Source organism: Osmerus mordax, chromosome 19, assembly GCF_038355195.1.
Source record: "Osmerus mordax isolate fOsmMor3 chromosome 19, fOsmMor3.pri, whole genome shotgun sequence".
NCBI lineage: Eukaryota > Metazoa > Chordata > Actinopteri > Osmeriformes > Osmeridae > Osmerus > Osmerus mordax.
In genome coordinates this window covers 6,748,353-6,770,059 of record NC_090068.1, presented here as the reverse complement: position 1 = coordinate 6,770,059, position 21,707 = coordinate 6,748,353, and the positions used below count along the sequence as shown (strand labels likewise).

Below are 21,707 nucleotides of genomic sequence, written 5' to 3'. Positions count from 1 at the left end.
ATGTGTGATAAACGTCCAGCTCATCTCCTGAAACACTGCTTCATTCTCCTGCTAGCTAGCAGCCAGAGCAGGGTGGCACAGAGTCCCCTGAAACACAGCTTCATTCTCCTGCTAGCTAGCAGCCAGGGCAGGGTGGCACAATGTCCCCTGAAACACAGCTTCATTCTCCTGCTAGCTAGCAGCCGGGGCAGGGTGGCACAGAGTCCCCTGAAACACAGCTTCATTCTCCTGCTAGCTAGCAGCCAGGGCAGGGTGGCACAGAGTCCCCTGATGTCATTCTGTAGCCAGCTCTTTCAGCCAACCAAGCCACTACAACACAGACACACACACACACCTCCACACAGACCTACCTTCTTAGTCTCGATGGTGGATGCTTATTGTATTCCCAGAGTGTGTGTGTGTTTGTGCGTCTGTTTGGTTGTCTCTGCGCGTGTACATGTTTGAACAGTCCTCTCCAGATCGTAACTCCTTGCCTCCAACGCATTCGCCGCGGGGGTGGAGAGCGATGGGTCTGGGGAATCAATGGGGGAGAGGGCAGGGGGGGAGGGGGGAGGAAGAGACGGGAGGGGGGAGGGGGGGGAGTGACAGCGGTCCCTCGCCTCTCCTCCTCCAGCCATCTGCTGGCAGCCGCGCGGCCGTCGGGGAATCGCAGACGAGTCAGACCACACTGCAGCTCCTGGCCTCCTCTCACCTCACCTCTCCAACTCTTTAAAGGGATACCGCCGGTTTACACAACGGCGATTGTTATTAATTACGCAACATGCTTCAGAGAGCCACTTAGCCATGTAGCCATGTACTGCTGAAAACTCAGTTGAGTGAATTGGATATTTAACGTGGCAACAGTTTCATTGCCCCGTCTTTGTCCCTCACTAGTTTGCCTGGCATACGGAGTATGTTTACACATCCACATGGGCGTGACCGAGCTGATTCAAACCCCGACTGAACCCTGTGGCACACACACACACACACACACACCTACCCAAACCCCTCCATCCTCCCCCGTCGTGTTCTGAAGCCCTCCGCGAGCTCCCCTCGCCGAGCCCTCTCCTGGCTCTGTGATCTCTCCCGGGAGGAGCTCTGGATGGGTGACCGCTGATCAAAGCCAGGGGGAGTGGGGGGGGCCTCGTACCAAACAGAGCCTTAATCTATATCCCTAGCTTTCCCGCGCTCTCTGCACGTTCCGCTCTCTCCCCGTGCGCACACCTGCCAGCGGCTCACGCTGCGGTGCGCGCGCACGCCGATCCTTCGCCAGTCGTGCGTTTGATGATGAAATCCAGGGCAATTGAATTCGTACGGCGAACGACTATGAGCAAGATTGGGTTGGCTCTCCAACCGGCCACCTTTGGCGAATGAAGGCCTTGTTTACCGCCGGAGACTATTGTTTTGCTTATAGGTCGTTCTCCGCAGGACTTGTTGCTGCCTGTTGTTGTGACGGTGAGATCCGCAGAGGGACAAGAGGCGGCGTTCTCTTGTCTGGGCCGTCATTCCACTCAGACGGGCGAGTTTTGCTGCCAAGGCTTGCTCGTCACAGCCAGGATGGTGACAGAAATGGAAATGTCAATACAGAAACCTAAACGAAAAGGCGAGGAAATGTGATAGTGCAGATTACTAATAAGCAAACAGGGTTTGTTTTTTTCTTCTTCTTCCCCCCGCCTCCCCCCGCCTCCCCCCGTCTCTCCGCTCACTATCTGAACGATCACGTTCCCTTGCATGAGCTAACTCCCTAATTAACCTCTGAGTTCCCCGATGCTGCATCGTGCGACGCTCGCCCACTCTCCTCGCCCGCCGTCCCCCCGCTCCCAGGCCCCCAGCCGTGGTGCCCTTCTGCCACCTAGAGGCACGGGAGGTGTACTGCCCCACCCCCCCCCACGAAAACCCTCTCTTCTCTATCGGAAAGCTGCATCTCCTCTGTCCTCTAGAGCTCCACACGCTATTTCCGAGTTCAACTGAGCTGGCTGATTTTATCAGCGGGGCTTCTCCACACAGAGTTAGCTGGCGTAGTCCGTGTACGTCTCTGAGAAGATAAAGTGTGATCCCGGAATATTCTGTTTCCGGTTTTGCTCGTTTTGCCGATGCATCGTGCTTTTGTAGCCTCAACCATATCTGCTTGGATTCAACAGTCGGTGAAAAAATGTGGAATACATGGTTGGAGCGTCAGTTACGTAAACAAGTAGGCCAGGATCACTTGGGCTTTTGTGACTGAAGCTAGGTGGTCCCTAGCTAGTTGTAATACAGGCTGAACGGAAGGACTTTTATCAGGGAAGTGTGATGTAAAATACTGTAATTACACATCATGTGGGTGTAATTAGATGCTTCTTAATGAGCAGAGTTTTAAATGAGATGTTGCGTGCGCGAGAGAGAGAGACATAGAGAAGGAGGGAGACAGAGAGAGAGAGAGAGAGAGAGGGAGACAGAGAGAGAGAGAGAGAGAGAGACATAGAGAGAGAGACATAGAGAGAGAGACATAGAGAGAGAGAGACATAGAGAGAGAGACATAGAGAAGGAGGGAGACAGAGAGAGAAGCCCAAAGACGGAAAGAGACAGAGGCAGGAAGTGAGAGAGAAACAAAGAGAGAGTTGGAGACCCAGAGATAGAAAGAGAAAGAAAGAGAAGGCAAAGGAGTGGGGGATAGGAACGTGAAAGAAAGGGAGGGGAGAGAATGAGACAGAGAGAGAGAGAGAGAGAGGGGGGGGGGGAGAGAAATCAAGAAATGTACAATAACATGGAAATCACAAATACCCATCATGCCGGTGTGATAAGACAGAAACAGGATAGAAAATAGGAAACATTTTACTTTCCCACAAGGTTTACACGCAACCCTTCCCCCTTCCCAACAAAGCACGGGGCAACAAGAGTTGAAAGTTCGGAGCTTTTAGCATGCCTTCAATCCAATTCAAACCTCTTCTACAGTTTCTTCATCCAAGCCTGTTACACCCCTGACAGGGGAGTTGCTGTGCAGCCAGCAACAGACTGACCACCTGTTCTCCAGCAACTGTTAAACTGTGAGGGGAGAGAGAACGATGGAAACCATGCTGGAGGCTTCCCTTGAACAGATGCAAGTCTGAATACATTTCCTGCTATGGAAAAAAACTGGTTCAAACGGCTGCCCTTCTTCTTTGAGAAAACCTGCAGAGATCACATGGAAGTGCGCCTGACTGGCGTCCTGGTTCTACACGGCAGGCTGCGAAGCTCCTCTCTCCTCCTCCTCTCTCCTCCCTCTCTCTTCCTCTCCATCAAGGCGGAAGGATGTGTCCTGCAGTGGATTTGCATGCTCTTCACCTCCCCCTGACTGGCTTCCTTGTTCTACACGGCAGGATGCGAAGCTCCTCTCTCCTCCTCCTCCTCCTCCTCTCCTCCTCCTCTCTCCTCCTCCTCCTCCTCCTCTCCTCCTCCTCCTCCTCCTCCTCTCCATCAAGGCGGAGGGATGTGCCCCGCAGTGGACTCGCACGCTCTCCCCCTCCCCCGTCCGTCGCGATCGCTCGCGTCCCGCTCCTGATTGATATCCGATCGGCCGCGACATGTGCGACATTCGTTGGGCGGCCTGCCATGTCATACCCCTCTCCGTTCACCCCAGCGAGTAAGGAGACAGGGAAGGGACAGCTCATAATGGACCGCTCGCTCTCACCTCGTCATATTTCACGAAAATGGAGGTGCGTGTGTGTGTGTGTGTGAGGGAGTATGTGTGCGTATGTGTTGTTGCGCTTGTGTGTCTCCTATAACCTCTAGCCAGGGGGCGGGGGCATAGACAGTCCAAGACAAGTCAGACAAAGAGACCGAACGAGGAGCAATGTCAAAACAAATGGACGGAAAGGTGAACAGACAGATGAGCAGTGATGAATGGCAAGGAAAGGTGTCAAACCAGGACGAGGCTGTGCCTTGTGTGCACCGAAAGGATTGCCTTGTCGTGCGCCCGATTCAGTTCTCTCTCAGGAACTGACAACTCGAAATCCACTCTAATGGAGAGTGTCAAGGGAGACCACTTGTCCCCCTTTGAAACACTGTGACCTGAACGTCTCAATGCCACTAACAAGGATGACGGGCCGTATTCTCGACGTGCCCATGCACGCGGAGATCCCGCCGCGCCGATTTCGAGAGCCCTTCAACAGCAGTTAAACAGACACTCTCACGCCCCTAACATTTGAGCTCCGCAGTGCTCATCTTCAGCCCAAGGTCATGCTGAGTCATGCTGCATTTGTTGTCATTGAGTGTTTTGACATTTCAAATGTGGAATGGCGTTCTTTTCAGCAGAAGACCAGAGCCAGGCATGTGCCTTGACCACAGCCTGGTCCACTCACCCTCCTCCAAGGCCTCCCCTTGTTAGCCGAAGCCTGTTAGACAGGCCACAGTGCCCCCTGTTGTCCGGTGATGGAATTGCCTGCTTCTTTCTGCCTGAAGGCAGTCTGGCTTACTAAATCCCCCTCCCAGAGTCCCTAAAGTATGTTTACAAATCGACTCCTCCAAGTGGGCATGACTGGGGTGCTGGGTTGAGATAGCTGATTTAAACCCAGACACAGCCCCGATCCATCATCAACACCGGCTTTTCTCACCGACGGCTTGGTGTGACAGCTTTTTTTCTTTTCGACTCCTCCGTCCTCTATCAAGAGGAAAACTCAGCCAGCCTGGTTAACTCTTATTACGTAAAAGAGGTTAGGCTTCACGCAGACCTCGTTCTTCATTCCTCTGCCCATCGGGCTCTCCCGAACAGGGCTGTGCTTTCCATCTTGTCCCACTGGTTGCTCTCCTCTCACGGGCAGCGCCCGGCACTTGAATGCTACCCGACGCTGTCCTGGCACCCAGTAAAAAAAGGGGGGGGGGAAGAGGGCAGATGGGAGGCGTGGGATTTATTTCAGGTCTGTTCAAGGAAGGTGGTGCAGTGCCGCAACTTGGATCCGGAAGGCGGGTGGGGGGGGGGGGGGGGGGGGGGGGCGAGGCGGGTGTGTGCGTGCGTGGGGGGAGTTGCGGCGGACTGTTGCTAGGAAACACTTGTGGAATCTCCTCTCTCTCTCTCCTTCTCTATCTCTCTCTCTCCTTCTCTATCTCTCTCTCTCCTTCTCTATCTCTCCTTCTCTATCTCTCTCTCTCCTTCTCTATCTCTCTCTCTCCTTCTCTCTATCTCTCTCTCTCCTCCTCTCTTCTTCCTCGCTCTCTCTCTCTCTCTCTTCTGGAAATGCCAGAGCAAACGGAGAGAGGAGCCCGAGTGAAATGTCACTCCGAGCCTCGGAGGAGTTTGATGAATGTTCCTATTGAAGCACCAATGTTTATCAAAGGCCACTTCTGAGTCAATACACCCGTTCGCTGCCCGAGCGCGCCGCGCCGACGGATGGCTCTTCAGATTCCCATCGTGTCACGTCCCACTTCCCATTTCCCCCTGTTCCCTTCCCCGCTCTCCCCCCTCTCTCCGGCTCTCCTTCTCCTCATTCCCAGCCATATGGTCCATCAGCCTAATCCCCGGCCGAGGTATCTGATTATTGAAGTCGCTCGGCTGAAAAGGCTCAATTCTCTGGCTGCCACGGAACCCCTTTCTCCCCTACATTAGGATTCCGTGCACGCACACGCGCGCACAATCTCACACACACACACACACACACACGTACACCACTCAATGACACCAGCTAGGCTCGAACTCCCTGGTCACTTGAGGGGCAGTGGCTATCGTACAGCGACAAGGGACAAACTTCCAGGCCAGAGCTGATAGGCCGGGTGGCTGAGCAGCGGGCCAGGCGACACGGGTCAATCTCTATCCCACAGAACGAGCACGTGCCTGCAGCTGAACGCTTGAGATTAGAGTGGGGCTCAAATTCCTCGTATCGATTGACCGGAGCAGCATTGTGTGACGCTTCAGGCTAATCACGGCACGAGAGATGATGCACGGATGCAGAGTACAGTGAGCTTGAAGATAATGGATTTTTTAATCTTGTTAAGGAGGAGCTGTGACGGGGGCAGGCGAGAGGCACGCGCGTGGCGAACCCCCACGCGGCAAGACACGCAGACGTCGGCAGAACGCGTGCAAAACAAAACATTAAAATCATACAAACGGCTCTGGCTCTCCCTCTTCCAGCTCCTCAGCTCTCTCAATACCTTGATATGTTTCTCTCACTTTTTTTATTTACTGGGCAAAAAAGGATGCAATGTCCCTTCCTCATTTCCTGAAGACTACTAGAAGAAGAAAAAAAACGTCCAAAAAAATAAATATATATATTCAGTCAGCTCAGGGGGACCACAGGGGGGGGTCAGGGACATTAGGACCCCTTGTAGAACTGCCCCTTGGTAGCAGCAGGAGTTTTCTGCAAGGCCAGGTCCCACTTTAAATGTGTCACTTCAGGACAAACTAAGGGATATGTTTTTCAAAGGCCAATATCAATATTGACTGGGGCGGAACGTCTTGTGGCCCGATGAGTGGTGCAGTGGGCTGACCTGCTTTTCCAACAGTCTCCTCTTTGTGTGGCTCTCCCTTCGCACTGCGCCTCCTTCACTCTGCTGGACTGGTACGTATCAATGCACTCCCTTCACTACCAATACCAAAGCCTTGTGTTTTACCTCTGACAATCCACGTAGACGTATCCATTCTAGGGAGGCTTCATTCTGTATCTCGCAAACAAAACTGTATGCCTGCTTTTGTTCCTGGTCGTACCTGCAGGTGTTGGAATACCACTCTGCCAGCATGTTGTTGACACCCTCCTTCCTTTCCCTTCTTCTTGCTTGCTGTAAGTATCTTAGAAACTGGCTTCTTAATTGGCCCCTGATTCTCCATTCTGTCTAGTGCTGGGTCTAAACGGAGTCCCCTCTGGTATTCCCCAGATCACTGCATCCCTCATGAGAATTACTCATAAAAAATACAATAAAAACTTGACTTAATATGTCTCATAAAGCCCACATCTGTTCAAATGGACTTGTAATAACTCAGCTCAATCACAAAAGATATAGTAAAAGGACAGGAATCTACTATGCCTGCCCCAAACTATCACTCAATAGTATAACATTATTAACAGCTTGTATGTGCATGTAAACTGAACCCTGAGGGTCTGGAGCTTATTGGGGGAATTACTGCATGGGTACTTAAAGCATGATTGAGTGTTTCATGCGACATTAGATTAATTGCATCTAACCCTAGGGCACTTCCAGATAGAGCAAGAAAGCTCGTGGAAGACTGACGGGGAAATTGTCTGAGCGTAGTCTTGTTAGAAAGCGGAAAAGCGCACGCGAGATAAGTTCACAAAAGGGATGCTACGCCTTGAAGTGTGGTCTATAGATATACCAGAATTGAGGCATTTTCGTTTGTCATACTGGGGGGAGGGGGGGGGGGAACAAAGACAACAGGAGTAAGCAACGTCCAAATCCAAATTCGCCCAGGCTCCGTTGTTCTGTGCTGATAAAAAAGCCACTTGAGCAGAATCCCATTTCAAAGCCCACCCTCGCTGGAGAGACTCGCTGTAACCATAGCGTTGCTCTTGGCAGGGGAAAATTGTTTTTCAGCACAGTCCATTTAGGCCTTCCAGTGATAAGCAGCTCATTTCAATTAGAAAGCCGGTCTACGTGTTCAGGTGCCAAGCACAGTGATTGAAATATTCATTGTGGCGCTGAGGGTAGCAGGTCTTAATGAAGATCAAACACTAATGTTTGGTCCTGGCTGGGATTAAAACGCCATGCGCCAGCAAACTCATCGCCCCTGCCCCCCCCCCCCCACCCTCACCCCAACCCCCCCCCAACCTGAGCTCTGATCCCTTGCCTTTGAGGCTGCAACCATCGGGAAAAATGGGAAAAGTCATGATCTAAAATTTTGTTTTATTTGTCGAAATTCACAGGGTGTTTCCAAAATTGCCCAACGTGATCCCTCTCTCTGTCTCCCTTCTCCCTCTTGGGTCTGTCTCTTCATGTCGCAAGTCCTGCTTCCCGGGCTTGCTCTGGACAGGGAGGAGAAAAGGGCCGTTTCTGTGAGGAAGGAAACGAAGGCTGGAGGTGGGGAGGAGGTGGGGAGGAATCAGACGGCAGGAAACGACAAGAGGAGCAAAACGTTGACCCTAAAGCCAAAGACCAAAGGGGGCGGGCAGAGTCTGAAACGTGGCGGGCGGCCACGGAATGATCTCGGCTGCACCAACATGGGGGGCATTTGCCAGCCCAGCAGATATGTTTGCCAAGGACACTACGTCGAAAACAATTGTGCCGGGGCAAAGACACGTCAGTGCTGCATGCCAGGTGATCGGACACACACACACACACAGACACACACCACAGCTCTTAATGTTGTGCAGTGGTAATTATGTCCTGTGGCGTCCATGTCCTGAAGGTTCGGGAGCGTGGAGTGTCCTGTGCGCAGGACACCACAACAACAGAGTGAGGGCGTGTGACGTGTTCGGCTGTGGGGCCTTCAACTCAAACAGGTACTTCACCTCAGACTGGGTCATCCACGAAATATCGTTTCAAATATATACTTTTGAAGGCATTTCTGTTTTCTAGTGATGGTTGCAATTGCAGAGAGACAGGAAATGTAGGGGAGAAAAAGAGGGGAAGAGGCAGGAAATGACTCAGGCCGGATTCAAACCCCGCCCTTTCTTAGCCTACACGGTATTCTCCTCTGTGAGCCACCAGGGTGCCCCAGATTGACTTTTGAACACAAGTCACTCTCCACTTTGTGGGGACATCTACAGTACCAAATAGATTACCTATACCCAAAGAGGCTGACCAAGTGGGGGGATAAGAATGGCGTCCTCCCTCTCTAACCCTCTCCCCTGACAGAGGCGTCGGCCGCCACGAGGCTGTGGACGTGGTGTGCGAGGACTACGGCATCGTCAACGCTCCGTTCTCGGGCACGCTGGGGGGGCTGGCGGGCCGGGCCGGGCCCGACGGGATGCACTACGACGGGGTCAAACTCCTCAACTCTGGTGAGCACTTTGACCACTCGTCCGGCCCTTCCAATCAACCTCCCTACGGAGCTCAACCAAGCGTGTTGCAGTAGAAATATCTTTGTGGAGAAGTGCACGAGCCCATTCTTGGTTACAAAAACGATTTTCTCCAGTCATCTTGTATACAGGCTCCTCTCGAGACGGTTCCTACAAACAGTGCAACTTTATATTCCTAATCCATAGCTCTGAGGAAGAAATGTGCTTCTTTCTCTAACCTTCGCAACTCCTCGTAGCCGCTGTTAGCATTGTAGCAGGGCTCACTAGGTATGGAAACGCAGGGCAGGGGTGAGCCTGGGGTCTCATTATACAGGATCCGCGGAGCGATTTGGAGGGATTAGCCAGGTTGGTGTAGAGAACGTGAGATCTAACTGAACTCTGGGTCCCCTTTGACACATGGACCTGTCTGCTTCTGAAAGCCCATCAAAGGAAGCTCACGTATAATGATCTTCCATAATGGCAGCCATTAGGGGCTAGGCCATGCATCTACATTAGCCTTCGTCCGGGAGTGCGTAGGTGTGTCCCTGTGTGTGAACACGTGTGTGGGCCTGTGTGTGCGTGCGTGTGTGTGTGCTTGTGTGCCTAGTGCATCCTGCCTTGATGAGCTCCATGCTGAGATGAGTAAACAACATCTTTCTCGCTACCTCTAATTGAACTGCATTATATTCCATCAGAGTCTTTCATCTCGGTGCATCTAAAGCTTGATTATGCATCCGAGACACCACACATGCCTGCTGACTGGATAACAGTGATAAAGGACAGAGTCATGAAAAGATTTGCAGGGGCTCTTTGGTGTATACAAGCTATTATATTTTCAGCTGGAACTCAATTTGGCACATTTTTTGTTGACGTTTTCAAGAGTCGTTAGAGTGAGAGGGCCATGCACGCAATTACTGTGCTCTCAGCACTTCCACAAAACAAGAACTTTTGCATCTGGGGTCCAAACAAATGAGTGGAATCCTAATGCCTAGTGTGCCACCCTCTTGAACGCACACTGTAGTCTGTGGATGAAAGTGTTCATTGAGTGTTGGGCATCACCTGTAACCCGATCTCTTCCCTATACCCCTACCGTGTTTTAAACAGCGTTTAAACCCTTGAACAGAAAAATATTCCTTAACCCTATTTGATTATACTGCATGTTCAAACCATATCAACCAGAATTTAAACTGACATCAAATGCAGGTCTATCTTTTTTAGTGTTTTTTGTCAAAATAAAAATAAACTATTAAATAAATATTCTTTTTTAATTGTATTTTATTCAGGTCATTATATTTATCTGTGTCTTGTGTTTGGCTTGCAGAGCACTGTGTGAAGCTTTTCAACATACGTCCATACCGGTACGTGGGACCAGTGAGCCAGGGGGAGGCCCTGGGCTACCTGCTCCCTCTGCAGGAGCGCTTCTCTGGCATCACCTCCCACATGGAGCTGCAGCTGTGTGACCTGTCCGACCCCTCGCCCTTCATTTGACCTCTCCCCTTTCACCTTCACTGTCACCTCTTACCTTACAGGTGTTCCCGGACTTTTACATCTGTGAACCCTCTCCTTTGTATGGCCCTTGACCTTTCAGTCTGACCTCTTAGCTTTGGTCTAATACCTCGCTTTTCAACTCCAGAGCTTCTGAGCAAAGCTTCTCAGAAACTGAAATAGCTGCAATTTCCCCTTTTTGTCAGTAGAGGGCAATATCAATTAAGCATCTGAAAATGATGTGTATTGCATATAATATACCACAAGATGGTGCTACTGTACTTATCAACTATTACAATGTATATCTCACAATAACATACATTGTGCTATGTGACCACCTTCTTTTAAAATAAAGTTTTATTATAAAGTGCATGTTATAAGGTTTACCTGAGTTGATGTTGAACTGATGAACTGTTGATAACATGCAGACCTCCTGTTTTAAATGTTTCTTCTTTTTTTTTTACATAAAGTATTATCATAATATATGTTTTTATTAAAATTACCGGTTTCATGCAAGCATCAGACACAAAGAAAGTGATGCTGATTGGTCCATCATTCTTACAAGGGAATGGTTTGCATGACCTTTAAACACACCCCGCTCGTGAATACTAACAACCCCATTAGTTGATTGTCTATACCTTATGCTAAAACACTGTACTATGTTTAAGCATAGGCTACATATGTCTGATTTGAAGGGATTCAGACGTGGAATTCAAGTCCCACCGTGATTGTTTTACACTTTGCCCTGTCGCTGTTTGTAATTTAAGGCAAGATGTTGCCAGCTTTTGAAATTATTTTAGTTGATATGTTAGGGATTTGTTCTTGAAATAATTATAAAATTGGATTGTACTCCGGCAATTTATTTGTATTGTTCACACACAGGATCACTAATAAATGAAGGACTACTTTGCTGAGTGATACAAGGCCACTACTTTGATGAGTCAGAGGGCTGGTCTTTAGTAGCAACCCAGTCATTAAACCGGAGTTGGTGAGCTAGGATAGGCTGGGAGTTTTGTCGAGACCTACAACGAGACGGGACGAAACGGTGGAGGGCAAGAAAGCTTAAAGAACCGACTGAATGTGGTACAGGAAGTCTGACGTGGACCATTTATGACAAATCTCAATTGTTACATTCAGCTATAACGGATCCGACCGGCACGAATGACAGAGGTTTGGTGCATAAACTTTGTCATTCGCGTTTGATCGCTAAATACCGGACTGCTGTTTTTAGAGGCACAGAGAAAAGGAGATCATGCCAAGGCGGACCGTGCAAGAAGTAACAGTTCAAGATGTCCAGAAAAGGAGAAATCCGAATAAACACTATGTAAGTCAACAAGTTGCGTCCCCTTTTTTAACTACACGGAATCGTTTGGTACCAGCGGCTCCCGCTTTATCGAAGTTTTTATATGCTTACACGTTCTCTACAGAGGAAAAGTAAAAACAAAGGGAGTATCAAGTTACATCTTACCAAAACAGTCTATGCAAGAGTAGTATCATATTATGTTTGTTGTACTCTATGTTAAGAAAAGTGAAGCCGATCGTAGCCTAAGCCTATTGTTTTTAAAGGTATGGGGTTTGTTGATTTAATCCAGATGTTTTTTTGTTGGCTTGCATGTCAACATCTGGAAATAAAGAGACAGTCGCCAAGTAGCGTGTCCTTTGTATTTAAATACATATGTATTTTGTAAACCCTTTCCTTTATCTTTCTACTGGACAGCGGTGCGATATGCACCTTCAGTTGCTTTTGTTTAATACGCTATTGTAATAACGTGATAATGTTAAGATGTTTACGCTCCTGTTCCAGAGCTTGTACACTGTGTTGACCCCTGTTGTTGTTCAGACTGGGTAACCCTGATTGTAAGGCCTTCAGGCTCCCATTTAAAACAAATAGAGACCAGACAGGGCTCTGAAGCATACAGCAGGAAGCATGCTACTAGCCTATACTCACCCATCTACTCAGAAGGTCACTGTTAGTACTGTGTACATAAAGCCTTGGTGGAATGTTTGAACAGGGAATGTCCGATATAACTTACTGTCTGGCCCAGTCTGTGGTCCTGAATACTAACGTATTCTTTCACCAGAGCTTAATTTGAAAAAGCTCACCTCACGTGCGCCAGAAAGGTTGGAAAGCAGCTTTGGCAATAAAGCTGGGAGCCAGTGCATCCTCCTAAAGTTGTTTCCATTACTATCATCCTCTATCAACTCAGGGGCCCTAAATGAAATATTATGTGGTGGTATTTGGGAGTCAGGGGAAATGGGGGTGGGGGGGCTTTTAGAGGTGCAGATACTCTAATTTACTCATTATTTATTTACTTAGTGCAACGTTTTTCATGACTGGTAAATGTCAATTGGCAAGACGTCATGAACGTTGCCTTGGCGACTGGTGCCTGGCCGGTCTGTGTCCCATTCATGCGGCGATGAGGAGGAGGGGTGGACGTCCAGCGGCCGTCGCGCCGCGAGCATCGCGACGGCCCGAGCGTCGCTTCCTGAGGTCCCGCGTTTCGCCCATCTGCCTTCTCTTAACGCTCGACCGCTTTCCTGGTCGCCTGCCCTCGGCTCGGCTCCTCCGTGCCGCGTTACAAACCGTCAGCGGCGCTCAGCTCCTCCAGGGAGAGGGGGTTGCGAGCTCCAACTCCTGCAGGGACCACACACCTCGTGTTCCTGACAAGCTGCTCCTGAAAAGTGTGGATGCCCAAATAGCCAGACGTGAAATAGTTTTCGAATACCGTGAAGATGTAATAACCCGGGGACGCACAGTGTCTTCATGCTGGTGATGGTGGCGGGCGGCGCTGTGGTCGCTACAGGGAGCCGTGGTAGAGCAGTCCCCCCAGGGGAAGGGCCTGGGAGGCAGGCCAACGGAAGCGTTCAGCCAGACCCTGCCACTGGGGAGTTTCCGATCACCTCCCTGCTTCTCTTTCTTCCTTCTTTCAAAAAAGGTCCGCGTTTGTTGCGCTTGGTTACCAGCCAACAGGCCACGATTATTCTTCTTGACAACTGAATGGAGTTGGTAGTATTGAGAAATGCGGTGGGGGCACCAGATGGTATACCTCACGAGTGACATTGCCCTTTAAAATGACAATAGTGGTCGGCTGGCGTAGGAAGTGAGATCATGTACCAGGATGTCCATCCTGTGTCTGGAGATGGAAATGATGACATCGGCAACTAGTTTTATCACCCTTTATGCGGGGCCCTGTGGTCTTCCCAGATGGTGTGATCACCATCGACCCTGAGTGAGTCACAGGATCTATGATAGTGGAATATATACTCAGCCTGCACTGTCCGAAGCATGATGAGGATATCCTGAATGAGAAGACTAGTAGAAAGAAATAGTACCTCCTACAAGGGGGGTTTCCAGAAATGAGCCTCATAAAAAGGCATCCGAGTGGGCCCCGTTAAACACATATTGACCAGTGGCGGCCATGTAAGCCCTGTTCTTCCAGATTGTTCCGGACCCCCCAGCCTGGAATCGTTTCCCTTTTTCCCTCTCCACTTTGTGACACTCTTACACATCACCGCTTTGTGTTTCATTGATCCAGACATTTCTTGTTACAGCCTTGCCTCTTTGTCCCTTTCAGGTTTACATCATCAAAGTGTGCTGGAGCGATGGCAGCACTGAGGTCATCTTCCGACGCTACAGCAAGTTCTTCGACCTCCAGGTAAGAGGGAGAGGGAGCCGGGCAGTAACTGGGGTACTTGTTGGATGCCAAACTATATTCTATGTGACAAGGTGTCTCTGCTCATTGTCAACTCTCATGAATCGGACTGCTATAAATACAAAACAGTTTCACCCCTGTGCCGACTGCAATGATATGACGAGGCCAGCCAGGGATGTTTACTAAAACGGACGTCTTACAGGAGCAAAGCTCCAAAACAGGGAGGGGGCGCCATATTGGCCTGCTGGTCACAGGCCCCTTGCAGCAGTGTTACGTGGGTAATTGCGCCGTGTGAGAAGGGAGGGATGGAAAGCGAGCACATGAGCGCAGCTTGGATTGCACAACTGACCGCAGAAATGTGTGTTGGGTCTCAGGCTTCGGCCGTCACGGTTTTGATACACTATGGAAGGAAGGCATACGTTATAGGTTTCAGTTCCTCCTTGGGTTATAGAGGCCTGTGTCAGATCAATCAGTGCTGACTATTCCATTCTCTCCATCACCCTGATAGAAGCTCGCAGGCACTCTGACAAGTGCACTCGAAAGCGTGGAATATACAGTACATTCACATATACCGAAACAATACTTTTGTTTGAAAATTGCCTCATATTTATCATGGTTCCCTACGAAATGCCCTCACGTTGCTCTTTCCATGTGCCTTCAAAGTTGTGTGGAGACAGGGCAGATAAGAAAGGGAGGACATTTCTGGGGGCCTTCGACTCTGCTGTTTTCCTGCTTGCTCGGCTGACTGGCTGTGGGTGGGTGTGCAGAGTTGCGAGGGAGATTCAGATAAGCCTCATGGCAGATTGAGATTACACCAGATCTTATCAGCTCAGAGGTTTGGCTGTAGAGTATGATACTGTCAGGGTGGGGGGGGGGGGGGTGGAGACAGCCATAGGGCGTCTCTGACTGAGATAAAGGCTACACATACAGCGATAAACTGTGATAACACCTTTAAAGTTATATGCAGTCGTTGTCACGAAGTTGTATGCACTGTTGGGATGAGTTCATTCTACCACGCTGTAGTACTTAATTAAGAAATAAGACTCATTGTAAAAGAGTCTCTGGGTTGTAATGAAAAAGGTTGATGATTGCTTCCATGTTTTGTGTTCTGCGTTTCTTTGCAATAAAAACATTGAAGGAAGAAAATAACTCACTGTAGCCAAAATGTCATTCATCCTTACTAGTTGTATAGAAACAGTCAGTCAGTCAGTCCCCCCACATCTCTCCATCCTTCTCATTCTCTACCTCTCACATTCTTTGATCATCTACCGGTAGTATCATAAGTATCATTAACCATCCTCCACTAATGACCCATGACCTCCCCCCTCCCCTCCCCCCCCCCACAGGCCTAACGGACTCACCTGATGGTGAAGTCTGAAAACCACTCGGTCCCACTAAACCGACCACATCGAAACAATCCTCCCAACGAGCTCCACATGGTGTGTGGTTCAGCCCTCTGTAATCACCTCCGCGGGCGTGTGGCGCTTTCAATCCCTTGACGCCGTGCCAGAAGGCTTCCACAAGCTATGCGACACGCAACACTCGAGAGGGCGTTCAAAACAACACGTCTCGCGCCGCAGGAAGCTGCGGTTGCAGCAGGTCAGACACGCTAACCGTCAGTGGCGGATGCCGACCCGCGTCGAAATGATGGAAATCCAAGATCGTCATTAAAGTTGCCTTCCTAATTCAGTTTCCATGCCACTACGTTCTATTTCCATGCCACTACGTTCTATTTCCATGCGGCCCACGTGTCCGTTGGCCATTATTCTCCCTTCCTTGAGTTCCGTTGCCCTAGCTACGTCTTCGACACGCAGAGCAACACACGGTCGCTGCAAGGATATAGTGGCCAACACCTTTCGACGTTCTCCTCGCCATCCTATATCTGTCGCATACTTTCCGCATGCAGTCGACAACACCGTTTGAATGTGGAAACAGCATATGTCAGAGGAGCCTGTTGAGAGTACACCAGCAGAATTAGCCCAGACTCTCCAGCGCACAATAACCTGGGCCCTCTGATGCAATAAACTCAGTCCCAAGCAATAGGCCTATGCTAGGATCTGGAAGCAATTACAGATGGCATATGCTCTCATTTACGCAATGCTGAATCAAAAGTTATCAACGTCCATAAACGGGCGCTATATATGTGTGTGTGTGTGTTGTAAATGTCTTCTTAGGAGGTTTAATGGCGCTTTCTAGAAGGAAAATGTGTGCAAGATTGGAGTGTGCGAGTGGATGGGTGAATCTTCATCTGTCTATCCCTGCCTTTCAGCTGTCTCATCCTTTTTGTTTATGACGGTCGGAGATGGATGTGGTTTCGAAGAAAAAGTCCGACCCGTACTCTTCACAATGCCAGACTCGATAGGCTGTTTTTTTACGATGTTTTCTACGCTTTAAGAAATCAGCAGTTTGGGAGCCAGTGTGTTGCTGAGGCAGCACATAGCTGGGAGGGCAGACACAGTGACAGGAAATCGCGTGTCTCAACCCGGTCTCCTCCTGTTGTGTTGACGTTGCTTCACACACGGACAGCCCCTGCTCACAGCTCCAGTTAGGAAACAAATAGACTGGACGTTACCAGTCATTTCAGGGAACATGACTCATTTACTCCCCGAAACCGAACCTTGTTTGCAAACATGCCTCTGAAGCACTCAAATCCAAACAACTGTTGAAAACTATAACCATTTAAGAGCTGGATATGGCATGTTTGTTTTGTGGGCACTGGACAGTTAAGGATACTGTTTGTGACACATACCTCTTTATATTTCCTCTGCCGTCTCTTACCTGCATTGCTGCTTGTTTCAGTAATGAAATCACGGGACCTGACGTATGGCATTTTCACTGGATGGGAGACATGAAGTATGAGAGGAACTCTTTGCAAAGGGAACAGTGCAGGAATGTGCAGTCTGCCATTGACATTCTCCAAAGAGAAAAGAGAGTTTGTCGCCTTCCCCGCGCTCATTCGTATCCCTCAGTGAGAATGCCCCGTCCTCTCTTGTCGTCGCCACGCAGCCCGCGTTCGCAGGCTGTGCCGTGCCCTCCCACAGGATATGAACTAGACAAACGACCCCATGCGAATCATATTAGTCTCTCTGACCGAAAAGGAATCCGTCCAATTAATGACAACGTCTGACGGCAGACAGCTCCCTGGGACATTTAGCCCTGGAACTGATCATGTCATGTGACGACGTCCACTTAGGAAGGCCTTGTCTGCTCCAGTGAGGTCAGACTCCATTCAGAACCCAGACACGGCCTCCGACTGTCTTTGGGAACCCCACCTCTGAATCATCTAGCGTCGACGGAGGGCGGGGAGAAGACAGACCGAAATGTTTGTGCTCCCGTCAGATTCCTCTCCAGGCACCTCTGATTACAGGCCTGAGACGTGGTCCGTGGTTTCAGACTGATGGCGAAGGAGACAGGGAGAGACAGGGTGTGTCGGCTCAAAGTACGGTCACAATTACAGCGCGAGGGGTATTTTCTTTCTCGATCTGTGTCTCTGATATTTCTGTCTCTTTCTCTCTTTCTCGATCTGTGTCTCGGATTTCTGTCTCTATTTCTCTATCTGTGGCTCTGTCTTTCTCTCTCTCTCTCTTTCTCTATCAGTCCTCTTCCACTTGCTTTATGTGTGTATTGCAGCACTTAAAGTCAAGCTGTCCTGTAGAAAGGAAACTGTGTTGTAAGCCAGACAGATGGGTTTCATGTGGGTTCAGAATTGAAATCTGTCCAGTTTTTGTTTGACAGAAGGAGTGATTCTTATATTAGATATTGGATTAACCAACTTGTTGTGTGCTTGACCACAGCACTAAACAACATAACAACATATCAAACAGCCTAAACCAAGCAATTGTAAAGCATCTTCTGCCTCGTTGATGTCGATCCTTTGTTCTGATTTGCCAAAAGCCTTGTCAGTATCCAGTGTCCAGTACTCACATTCCCTAAACTCTCACTCCAAACCACTTCTCCAATTTCTCCTCTGCTGCTTCTGGCTTTACCAACAACACTGTTAGTGTCGTTCTCTCTCTGGGCATGTGTGCAGTGGGACGAGCAGATATCGCCTCATTTAGACAGCTGTGTGGAAAGGAATCTGTAGATCGATAAAATATGGGGAGTCAGGTGGCTGAGCGGTTAGGGAATCAGGCTAGTAATTAGAAGGTTGCTGGTTTGATTCCCGGACGTGCAAAATGACGTTGTGTCCTTGGGCAAGGCACTTCACCCTACTTGCCTCGGGGGAATGTCCCTGTACTTACTGTAAGTCGCTCTGGATAAGAGTGTCTGCTAAATGACTAATCATATCCGGATCATCCAGATATGGGGTCAAGTAACTCACTGGTCACAAAAGAAAATGTGAATGACATTTACATTTAGTCATTTAGCAGACGCTCTTATCCAGAGCGACTTACAGTAAGAATGAATACAATTCCTAAACGTGTCATAACTATGTGGAAGCCTTGAAACTAGGCCCCCTTATACACAAGGTGTCATTCAGTGGGGGTCAAGGCCTCATACCTCATAAGGGAGGTCTGTTTGACTGCTCTTAGCCCCCCCCCCCCCCCCCCCACTCCCCACCCCCACCCATCCAAATCTGTCAGCCTAGCCCTCCGCTGTGGTGTGGACGCCAAGGTTTCTGTCTGCATGGGCCGTTTGATGGCTAAGCAGTAATTTTCCATGGATTGAGGAAGCGAGACGCGAAGAGTGACGAGGAATGACATCACCAGCCACCTCTAACCAATGGCATCCAAGCTTGCTGGCCACATCACAAGCTTGAATGTTGACTAAGTTCAGTTTTGGTCTGCGCAACATTGAAAACAAGCACATAAATCTATAGCTTGGGAAGGCCCATTGTCAACAACACAAACGAAATGAATTTGCCTTAAGTTAGCATGGAGTCTGAAGTTTGTTATTCATAGCTATAAAACTGCCTGGTTCTGACTTTGACAACCCAGACTGCATTGAATGTAATAGGAAATATGAAACGTTCCTGTTTTCTTCTCTCACCGACCCCAGCAGGCCTCTGGAACACAGCCATAGCATACATGCCAGTTATCAGTCTGACTACAAGCCAGCAGTATAGTCTTTTCTACACACTTTAGGCTTCCATATTTTGTAGTACCCCTTCCGAAAACGGAATCCAGGCCAACTCAAAACACCTGTGGGCTGCATGGCGGTGGCGGGCATAGAACACGTCTCTCAGCTGTGGCTTTCAAGTGTTCCTGCTTCAGCTGGACCGGGTGTCAGAGCACTCGTGAACCCCTTGTTGCTGAGCGGGGCTTTTGGGAGACAAAAGAGCTTCGAGTTCATTGGTCGACACACCCAGGTGTCTTTTCATTGGACCACAGCTGTAGGGGGGGGGGGCTTGCAAACTCTTTATTGGCGGGGCGGGCTGAAAAGAAGCTATAGAACGATGGGAACACTGGGAAGAGTGCAGGGTGCTGGACTTTAAGAGACAGGGAGAGCAGAAATGTTCCATTATGTCAGTGGGCTCTTGCTAACAGGCCACAAACCATATGTTGCCTACCCAGAGAGCAAAATACCAACCATCTGCTGAGTAGATTCCTAATCGTTGGCAGACGTCCTTTTATTAGCAGGATTCCTATGGGGGAATTGCTGAATGGTTCAAATGGGGAAACAACCCTTCCCTACCCCACCCTAGCACCCCAACCCTGCCCACCCCCTTCGCCCCCTCATTCGGCCCCCAACGACGATGTGTGTGACGAAAGGGGGCGCGTCTCATGTCCCCTCCCCGTGATCTCTGGTGATGTGTGGAGCTGTGTGGGGCTGTGCTGTGGGACAGTATGTGTTGTAACCACGTGTTTCCCTGACACGCCCTGCTTTCAGATGGAGCTTCTGGATAAGTTCCCCGTGGAAGGAGGCCAGAAGGACCCAAAGCGCAGAATCATCCCGTTTCTACCCGGTAAGAGTCCAAAAGCACTGACACGCCTCGCTCACCTGACCCAGTAGCCCCCTGAGGAAGCAGGAAGATGTGCTACGTTGGCACTCGACGAGACGCTGGAATACCCTCCACCCGTGAGCTCACTGTTTCCCTGAATGGAGCACCGTTTTTTTCTGTCTGTAAACCGATTGGCTGAGTGTTTGAATTTGCTACTCTTTTTTTGTTTTGTTTTTGCTCCCTTTGCAACACCAGTCCACCAGGCTCACGATGCAGCTTAAGGCTCTAGTTTGAAGCAGGGCGACTCTGTAGAGCCTTTGAAATGAGGCCACTTTATGTCTCATGAAAGTAACTCAATTGGACATTTGGAGAAAGCCCCACCTAGAAAGTCTGGCTGTTGGCCTGTCCCACTGGAGGTGGAGGGGGGAGGGGGGGTATATTCGGGAGGGAGATGCATGGAGTTCATTTAGGGGGGTAACATTAGGGAGGGGAGAGCAGAGACTGGCTGAATGTCTGGAACTCATTGAGGGATCACACACCGGGGTCCAGGAACTCTGAGATTTCAGCTGGGTTTGTTTAATAAACTGGATGGAAAGAGAGGGAGACAGAGAGAGACAGAGAGAGACAGAGAGAGAGAGAGAGAGAGAGAGAGAGAGAGAGAGAGAGAGAGAGGGAGAGAGAGACTGAGTCAGAAAAATAGAGGATGAGAGAAAACCAGACAGGAAGAGAGGGGAAGAGAGACACTGAGCGAGAGACAGAGACCGGAGAGGAAAAAGAGAGAGAAATAGACGCACAGACATGGAGAAAGAGAAAAGTCGGGTTGTCCAACATGTGCTTCCACATCAAACTTGTCTCATTTCTCCTCCTTCCTTACAACCTCTGATTGAATCTCAACACTTTTAGCTCACCCTGTATCAGTAGGGGAACATTTCCTGTTCGACAGAAATTGTTGCATTAACTAAAACCAAGTCCCACCATTTCCAATTTAACCAAATACAGTCAGAGCCTCCACCCTGCTGTTTCCAGTTACGTACTTGTCCTACCATCTCATGAATGGAATATCTCTCAACGGTTTTGTCAGCCGGTTCTTATTTGAACTCCTACATTTCTCCTTCCTGCGTGTCTCTTACTGGAGGGGGGGACACACAGGAAAGCTACTTTGTTTCTGTTGGGATGTACTGCGCTGTTGTCAGTGGCTGCTGGCGTCTGATCTAGCTGAGACTAGCAGCTGTAACCTCATCTCCACTCTGCATTTCTATCCTCACCCAGGACCACATGGTCCGCCAAAGAAGGACTGGTCAGAGATCTTGGTGGACACGAGCCAAACCAGCCAGACACGGAAATGGTCTTCCTTTACTTTCGCAGGGCTGTGTTTGGTCAAGGTCTCTCGTTTTGTTTCAACATCCCTGCCAGGTCCAGATCAGCAAAGTGGTCTGTCTTTGTGTGTGCGTGTGTGTGCGTCTGCAAAATGTACACTTAAGTCTTTTATTCCCACATTGTGTGGTGATGGGATAGTGCTGAATGTTCCCGGATAGTCTTTTAATACTTTTGGGTGTGATCAGATGTTGTGCTGACACAACAATTGACCTCTGTGTGTAAACCAGTTGATCTTGACAGAGGACAGAATAGGGACTGTTTGTGCATGCAAGCTGTCTGCTTCTCCTGTGAACTTTTCTGGTTGGAAGGGGGGGGGGGGGGCTGGTGGCATATGTCTGTCTGTTTAATGTATTCATATCAGAAGCCAACTCAAACATACTTTTAAATTCAAATGTGCCAGGCCCAGTAGTGCTGTGTTGCAACGGAATCATCTAG

At 49.4% G+C, this 21,707-nt stretch overlaps 2 protein-coding genes across 3 annotated transcripts in view; both read left to right on the top strand.

The window, feature by feature from the left end:
• Positions 1–4,032: 4,032 nt before the first annotated feature.
• Positions 4,033–10,364, top strand: LOC136963545 (leukocyte cell-derived chemotaxin-2-like). The gene is made up of 4 exons (XM_067257694.1): positions 4,033–4,108; positions 8,285–8,378; positions 8,734–8,879; positions 10,198–10,364. Exons 1-4 carry the CDS (start codon positions 4,033–4,035, stop codon positions 10,362–10,364), a joined length of 483 nt encoding a protein of 160 aa, XP_067113795.1.
• A 1,035-nt stretch (positions 10,365–11,399) lies between these two features.
• sh3pxd2b (SH3 and PX domains 2B) overlaps positions 11,400–21,707 on the top strand; it is a 28,359-nt gene continuing 18,051 nt past the window's right edge. For both annotated transcript variants that reach the window (XM_067257270.1, XM_067257269.1), the window contains exons 1-3: positions 11,400–11,685; positions 13,937–14,017; positions 19,844–19,919. In XM_067257270.1, the coding sequence (XP_067113371.1) occupies positions 11,614–11,685; positions 13,937–14,017; positions 19,844–19,919 (229 nt within the window). In that variant the 5' untranslated portion in view covers positions 11,400–11,613. The remainder of the gene's footprint in view (positions 11,686–13,936; positions 14,018–19,843; positions 19,920–21,707) is intronic.

Coding starts and splice junctions, on each gene's coding strand:
- LOC136963545 (XM_067257694.1), top strand. CDS start 4,033: ATGACGGGCCGTATTCTCGACGTGCCCATGCACGCGGAGATCCCGCCG. Junction 4,109..8,284: donor TCGAGAGCCCTTCAACAGCA/GTTAAACAGACA, acceptor CATGTCCTGAAG/GTTCGGGAGCGTGGAGTGTC. Junction 8,880..10,197: donor GGTCAAACTCCTCAACTCTG/GTGAGCACTTTG, acceptor TTTGGCTTGCAG/AGCACTGTGTGAAGCTTTTC.